Consider the following 7577-nt stretch of genomic DNA (forward strand, 5'->3'; position numbering starts at 1 on the left):
GCATTTATTTCCACAGTAAAAAACTAAACATATTTGTGTTTAAATCAACTTAAGTGTAAAAGAAAATACAAAACAAAACAAAACAAACAGAGAAGAGAAACACATTTTTGCATCATGTCGTGTGGATTAATAATCTCTGGGCTGATAAGTGCTAATCGAACCGAGTTTCAGGTGATACCTGACACGTATCATGAGAACTGAGCGTTCAGATCAAACATCAGGTTTGTTTCAGATTCCCAGTGAAGGTTTTGTTGACATACACCGTTATAATAATATAATAATAGAATTAAATCATCTTTTGTCTCATTTTAAATGTTAAATCAACCAAGTTAACCAAGTTGTATTTCCAACTGGAAAAGTGGGACCAATCTAGTTCTTGAATGTATTAGGGTTTTAGACAAAGTATGTTATTAACAATGAAAATATCAGTGTCACGATTCTCTACTCATCCGAGTGTGTGTGTGTGTGTGCGCGCGCGCGCGTTAAAACACATTTATTACTTTTATGCGAAAAAAATACATCACAAATATAATGGTGCAAGGCATCATTTGTGTCATCCTTTTTAAACGTACAGTTTTTCAGAAAAGATACAAAAAATGTTGATGTAGTCTGGTCATTTCAGAACATACATAAATACATTGAGTGGATCTTAAGTTGTCAGTGAACACGGTAAAGGTAGTGACATCACACGTAGCCTGTGATGTCATATCCTGACGCTGTTGGCTTCTTGGCTCCCTGGACTCCATGTGTACTGGAATGGGAGTCGTCACTAGTAGTGCGTAACAGAGTCTGCCCCCTGCTGGATGCGTTTATACCCCCCAACTGCAGCGTGGGGTTGCGGTAGACCTGCGAGGTTGTCCTTATCCCCGTGCCGGACATTCCGGCTCCTCCTGGGTAGGGATACCCTCCGGCGTGTCGTCTCCCGCGGACGCCGTCCTGCTCCTCGCAGCACGACAGGCACAGCATCCCCCCGCCCAGCATTGAGATAAGCGCTGAGGCCAGACCCACATACAGACACTCCCCGAGCTCAAACTTCATGCTGGAAGGCACATTTGGTCTGTAGAAGGTCTGGACCACCTCGTGTGTGGTCCACACCACGGGTATGAGCGCCAGAAAGCCGGCAAAGAGGAATAATCCCCCGCCGGCTCCGGCCACGCGACTCTTTGACGCACCTGAGCCCTCAAGGCAAAGAGTGCACTGCATTCCCAGAGCTGCCATGGCGATGGCAATGATAGACAGCACCAAGGAGATGACCATGAGGGCACGAGACGCCTGAAGGTCAGAGGGCAGGGCCAGCATGGAGTTGTAGGTCTCACACTGAAAAGCTCCCGTGCTCTGGTAGACACACTCCATCCACAGGCCCCTCATATTCGCCACGGCTGTGACGATGTTGGAGCCGATGTGGGCGGAAATCTGCCAGTACGGTAGCACGGTGGCCACCAGTGTTCCCAGCATCCCGATCAGGCCCATGAAGAAGCCCATCAGCTCCAGAGCTGTTGACGCCATGGCAACGACTGTGTTGGAGGACACCCACGAAGAAAACACAAGATAAAATGAACCACAATAGCATTAAAATCAGGCTCTGCAACAGACTTAAACCAATGATTTGAACAAAATAAATGTAAAATTTGACGTTTTCCAGGAAGGGTTATCAGTTTCTGTGGTTTTCACATCACCATCCATCAGTGGCGTCATTAGGCCTATTTTAGGGGGGCTAAAGCCCCCCTAAAATATTCTTAAGCCCCCCTAAATAATTTTATGTTCATTTATAAAAAAAAAAGATTTTTTTTTTTTTTTTTTTTACAAAAAAGTGCTGACAAATTCAATATAATGTGGCGAGAATTTGAGTTTAGATAAATAATCATATAACCAGTTATTATTAACTTAAATGTGATCATAAATCTTAGTTTCCCTTATGGAAGCGGTAGAGAGTCAGAGTCAGTGCGTCGTTATCGAATCCATTCCACTTGTTCATATAGAGCACGCCCAAATCACTGAAATCCAGTCCACGTTTTCCCTGCAACCTAGCTTGCACTCGGTACCTGGGTACCTGCAGTGTGTGTACCGGGAGCGGAGCACACAGAACCGACTAGAGCAGCATTAGGAGAAGAACGTGAACAAGAATGGACATACGAAATTTTTTCAAGAGAGTAAGTATCACTGCTGATAGTAACAATAAGTTAGCTGCAGCCCCCCAGCTAACAGCAGAAAGTCCCACGTAATTGCCGAATGCTCCCTGTTTGAAAAATAAAAACCTGGCTTACACACTCTGTAGCCGAAAGCCCCCTGTACAGGAGGCAGCATGAGATGCGTGCTGTATATCTCTGTGCACGTCTTACCTTTATTGTTTGCGGTCAAAAGTTACATTTCAGCTCCAAAAGAACTCTGCTACTTACAGTAGCTAGCTAGTTAGTCCGAAATGCAATGTGAAGGTCCTGGTTGTTTATAGAGTTAGGTGTGCACTCTTCATATTATCTTTGGGGTGACTTCCTTCTGGAGCATCAGCTCCAACATCAGATGCACACCGTGAAACAGCTCATTCACGTATGATTATGTGGATAATAATAATAATAATAATGATAATACGGTAGTAATAATAATAATCACTCCACCACCCCTATTGACCTGTAGGAGTCAGGGCAGAGGAGCAGAGAGAGTGAGAGGGGAGAAACCTCTACTGGAAAGGTGAGTCTAAAGGATTTCACAGGATAGAGTCATTTGTGATGCAGACAGTCCTGGAATTTTATGGAACTCAATATGAATATGAAATATGAAACATTTCAGTCCAAGTGCACCATACAAGACTTATTTAACTTGAGCTTTTATTTAGGAGAGTAATGATTGGAAAGTGGAGATAGCCAAGAGAGTGATGTATAAGCCAAATTAGCCTGGCCCAAATATTTTCAAGAGTACCTTAATATAACTGTAATTTATGTAATTAAGTTATATTTTTTCAACCATTTTTGTCACATATGTGCCCAAAATATATTCTGTGTGACTTCAAAATATTTGGGAGTAAACAATTATTGTGTTGTGAGTGAAAGTCATGGCATTACCCTCTTTGTTGATCAGTTATTAATTCAAATCATTGTGTAAACATACAGTACTTCCTGTGTTTGTTGTTGTACTGTGTTAAAAATGTAATGGTGGCCTAAAACATTTGCACAGTAAAGTATCTCTGTTAAATCTGTCCAAAACGTGCCATTTCTCAGTTTTTGTTAGCTGTTTGTGAAATTAAACGTTCGCTCACATTCTGTGCATCTCCTGGGGGCTAAGCCCCCCCTGTCCTTAAAACCTAGTGACGCCCCTGCCATCCATGTCATAATATGAGAAAAATATCAGATACTTTTCTCACTTTCATTTTAACCAACATGTAATTAGCCTCACAACAACAAAGATCGTAAAAAAATTGCAGTCTATAGATATTATGAACTCCATGTAACTTTTGCTACATATGACTCAATAGTTGTAGCTCCAGCTTAGCTAACTTGAACTAGGTTAGCTAGTTTTAGGTCTGGCTTTGCTAATTGCCCAGCAGGCTAATTTAACCAAATAAGCAGACGCGACCCTCATGTGGAGGATAAAGCAGGAGAAGATGAATGAATGTTAACTTTAACTGAACTTTATCTCAGTTATGGCACTTTTTCACTAGCGTGACTTATTTTGCTTTCCCATCAGTGATAGTACCTGGTACCTGGTGGTTTTTTTTAGAACCTGATCAGGCAAGGTTCCAAGCGAGCTGAGCCAATACTAAAATGTGACATCAACAGACTGCATTCACTAATTGCAATCGCACCAATCACTAATTGGTCAGAGAGTGTCGTCACCGAAGAGTCATGAGCGCGACATCCGATACAAGAATCAAAGCAAACAATGCTGAACTGTAGATCAGATAAAAAAGACTTAAAAATCACTGAAAACGTGCGTTAATCTCCAACATTTAAGCAAGGAAATGTCTGATCGTGAGCCCAATCACAACCACGTTCAGTGCTATTTCAGTTCAGTGACTGTGTCAGACGGAGTCTGTGCTCCGGTCATGCAGGAAGTACTGAACCATTCTGTGAACAAATCTTTTTAAATCGACTGATCAAATGACACCGAAAACAACTGCTTTACTTTTTAAGTCACTATTATGTGTGTTTGTGTCACGTATAAAACAAAACCGCATCGAGGCGAGGCGGTACTATGTAGTGGAAAAGCACCATTAGTTTTCCAGTCTTTTCAGTATGGGTGTATGACACAGAAAGATCATGTAAATAAAATAAGAAATTGTAATAACACGATTGTTATTATTATAATATCATTATTATTATACTGCCTCAAATTCAAGGAAAGAACTAAACTTACTTAATCTCTGGGGCAAAGTTCACAAAAACACACGCAACACAAATAAATCTCAACTCAATCCCTGTAGAACACGAGACTGCAATAACCTCCTGGAAAATAACAATAACTGTGGATAAATGTTTTAAAGAGCATTTCAAATCCACTCTCTGGTTTGTTTCAGCTTGTCATTAATCTTTTTGTGACTCCTTGCAATTAAAATTCTCAGATTGTTCCACAGATTCGGATTAATTTGTGCATTCCATCGGAGAGAAACCCCCACACGTACACTTACATGCGTTACCTGAGTCTGCTGCAGACTGTCGTGCAGGAGCTGCAGCAGATGAGGAGAACGAGGATGAAGGTAAAAGTGGAGTCTGAATAGTTTGTATTCACCGCTGGTCTCAGTGAAGAAGCAGCTTCAGAAGCTTCCACAGTCGGCTGAAGAAAAACACACTTTTTCTTCCCGTTTCTTGTCGTATAGAAGTCAGATTCTCTCCTCGCACCTTGACATCGCCTCAGCTCGTGTTTTCCTCCTCCTGCTGCTGCTGCTGCTGCCTCTGCCACTGCCTCTGCTGCTGCTTTTAAATGGCTCCTTCTCTTCTGGCTGCATTAGGACCAAATGAAGCCAAAACAACACTGTCAAAGCATATGCTACTCGAGAAGAAATACAGTCCTTTGTGTTGAGCATGCGCCGCCTGTTGCACAGGGTCGTTTTAACCTCGACACAACAACAATAATGCGGGGACAACAGTCGTCTCCCCGGACACCGACGCTCGTCTCTGTCTGTCTCAGATGTTCTGCTGTGTGTTCTGTCCCTCGTCCAGACCTTCACCTCCTGTCATTTGCACATGCACTGACACTGACACATCCTCACTGTTGTCCAGGTTAATCATTCCCTCCTTTTTTTTCCCCCCAAACAAAAAACCAACAAACTAGACCTTTGGCACTTCAGCTCGCTCCCCGAAAAACAACTCAAAAAAACTGCTTTCATTATGCAAAATATTTTCATGTTCACATCCACTGCTAATTCTAGATTGGGAAAAGAGCTCAATAATCCTTTTATGTGTCTGCAGAAATCCCCCATTCCCCAGAAAACCCAGCTCATATAAAGCCTTTTCTGTATTTTATTTTAATTAAAATCAGTGAAATACGACGCCCTGAAGCAAGAGGGCGAAGAAATGGTAGAAGTGTTTCCAAGAGAATGTTTAAATTTTCTTTTAATTTACATATTTTACTCATTAAAAAGAACATTTCATGTTCTGTTCTATAGACTTTTCCCACCGTGTGGCTCATGAACCACTTTTGTCCAATCCCAACCACTTTTTTTGACAACTTTATTCAATTTTTTAAAAGAAAATATCAAATTTAATTGAAAAGGTTTTCATTTTATTTATTTTTCTTTCTTATGTATGACTCTACTTAATGATAAATACTATATCATTTTAGTCAAAAGATGAAAAGTGTTATTCAAATTATTATTTATTATTATTTCAATGCATATTTTTACACATTATTTTTCTCTATTATTTTCATCTGTATATTTGTGCACTTGCACTTCATTCCTAAAATATAATAAAAACAAGATCAAAAAGTGTAATGATAAGTCAAATATAACATTTTCATGATTGTGTAGTCGGCAAAAGCAGAGATGTGTTTTATTCTTTTTGTCGTATAAAAACAATATCAAATCCAACAAGATATCATTTTCTGGGGCGTCTTCCAGACTCGATTTGCACTCTGACAGACTTTCAAATTCTGGTATAAAAACATGGTCAAAAAAGTGCTGATGTAGGTCAAATACCATATTTAACATGAAAACTCATCATTGTACGACGACATAAAGAGTTAGAGTGAGAAGACACAGTACATGTTTTTGTTTAATACATAATTTTAAAACAGTTTTAGGTTATTAAATTGTTAATTTGCCTTTTTCATTTACAATTTTTCTACATTTATTCTGTATTTTATTCACTTTTTCATACATAAACAACCTAAATACCAAAAATGATTGTTTTTAATGACTCTATACCTACTTATTTGCAGTTTGCAACAAATTACTGAGAATTTATGACTAATTCAACGCGACAGCAAAAACTTTGCCACTGCTTGCTATGGTGTGAATTCCTCATGTAGAAACTAAATCAAGAGTTAGAGTGAGAAAAAAGTACAGTTGTAGGTCATTCATTTGTTCATTTGCCTTTTTTGTTAACAATTTTTATACTTTTATGCTGTATTGTATTCACTTTTTCATACATAAACAACGTAAATATATGAAAATTATAATTTCCAATTACATCCTGCAGACTCTATACCAACTCAAATATACAAAATATTCCCGGAATTTATAGATTATTTAATGTGCTATCAGTGCTTAAATAGACATATATCCATTTTCATATGTACAATTTTTCACTTTCAGTTCATAAAATAAAAATAATAACTTGGTCAAATCCCATGATTTTGAAACTTAATTTAAAGTGAGAAAAAAAACTAAATATTTAGTCTAATATATAATTTAAGTAGAGTTTTAAGTCATTAAATTGTTAATTTGCCTTTTTCATTTATAATGTTTATACTTTTAAACTGTATTTATTCTCTTTTTCATATAAAAAACTATGTAAATATGAAAAAAAAAAAACATTTTCAATGGCACCTTCCAGACTCTATTTGCACTGTCACAACATACAGAGAATTTACAGCTTATTTAAAGTGACACCAAACTTGGCGGCTGCTTTGTCATCCATCAATCTGGTGCTGGGGATGAAATCAAAAAGCATCGAGCTATAAAAACATAAAATAACACTTACCATGTCAATATTTGGCTTCTGACGATACATGAAGATCCCATTTTCACTTTTAACCCATTTTTGTTCCTGCAGATCTGGATCCTAAAGTTGAAAGTCCTAAATCTCTGCTCTCTAATCCCTGTAACCAGCCCCTCACATGGCAGCAGCAGCATAATAATGGGATTACGGTGTAATCCAGTCACTTCCCCGTTATGAAACAGAATGAAAGGGCATTCACGGAAACACTGAGCCATTATTATAAAAACACAGAGGGCCATTATTGTGGGAAACATGCTGCATGTTAATGTGGCAGCTCAGGTCGCTCTGAACACGCTGCTGTTACCACCCTGGTTTCTCTGGATTTAATCATCTATAAATGCAAAGAAACATCTGCGTGACTGTCTCTTTATCCCATAACTGTCCAGCGGTTCTGCTTCCAGAGGACACCAGTGTGTGCGGTGCCCA

At 39.0% G+C, this 7577-nt stretch overlaps 1 protein-coding gene across 3 annotated transcripts; it reads right to left on the minus strand.

The window, feature by feature from the left end:
- Positions 1 to 461: 461 nt before the first annotated feature.
- Positions 462 to 7221, minus strand: cldn2 (claudin 2). 3 transcript variants are annotated; one of them, XM_058626488.1, is made up of 3 exons: positions 7134 to 7221; positions 4628 to 4930; positions 462 to 1514 (listed from the first exon to the last, which is right to left on the minus strand). In XM_058626488.1, exon 3 carries the CDS (start codon positions 1504 to 1506, stop codon positions 685 to 687), a length of 822 nt encoding a protein of 273 aa, XP_058482471.1. In that variant the 5' UTR covers positions 1507 to 1514; positions 4628 to 4930; positions 7134 to 7221; the 3' UTR covers positions 462 to 684. The 3 variants fall into 3 exon arrangements, with proteins under 3 accessions (XP_058482471.1, XP_058482469.1, XP_058482470.1); XM_058626486.1 differs by lacking the exon at positions 7134 to 7221 and having other exon boundaries at positions 4628 to 5083; XM_058626487.1 differs by lacking the exon at positions 7134 to 7221 and having other exon boundaries at positions 4619 to 5083.
- Positions 7222 to 7577: the final 356 nt, after the last annotated feature.

The sequence above is a fragment of the Solea solea genome, chromosome 4 (assembly GCF_958295425.1).
Source record: "Solea solea chromosome 4, fSolSol10.1, whole genome shotgun sequence".
In the NCBI taxonomy this organism is placed as follows: Eukaryota; Metazoa; Chordata; class Actinopteri; order Pleuronectiformes; family Soleidae; genus Solea; species Solea solea.

Coding starts and splice junctions, on each gene's coding strand:
- cldn2 (XM_058626488.1), bottom strand. CDS start 1,506: ATGGCGTCAACAGCTCTGGAGCTGATGGGCTTCTTCATGGGCCTGATC.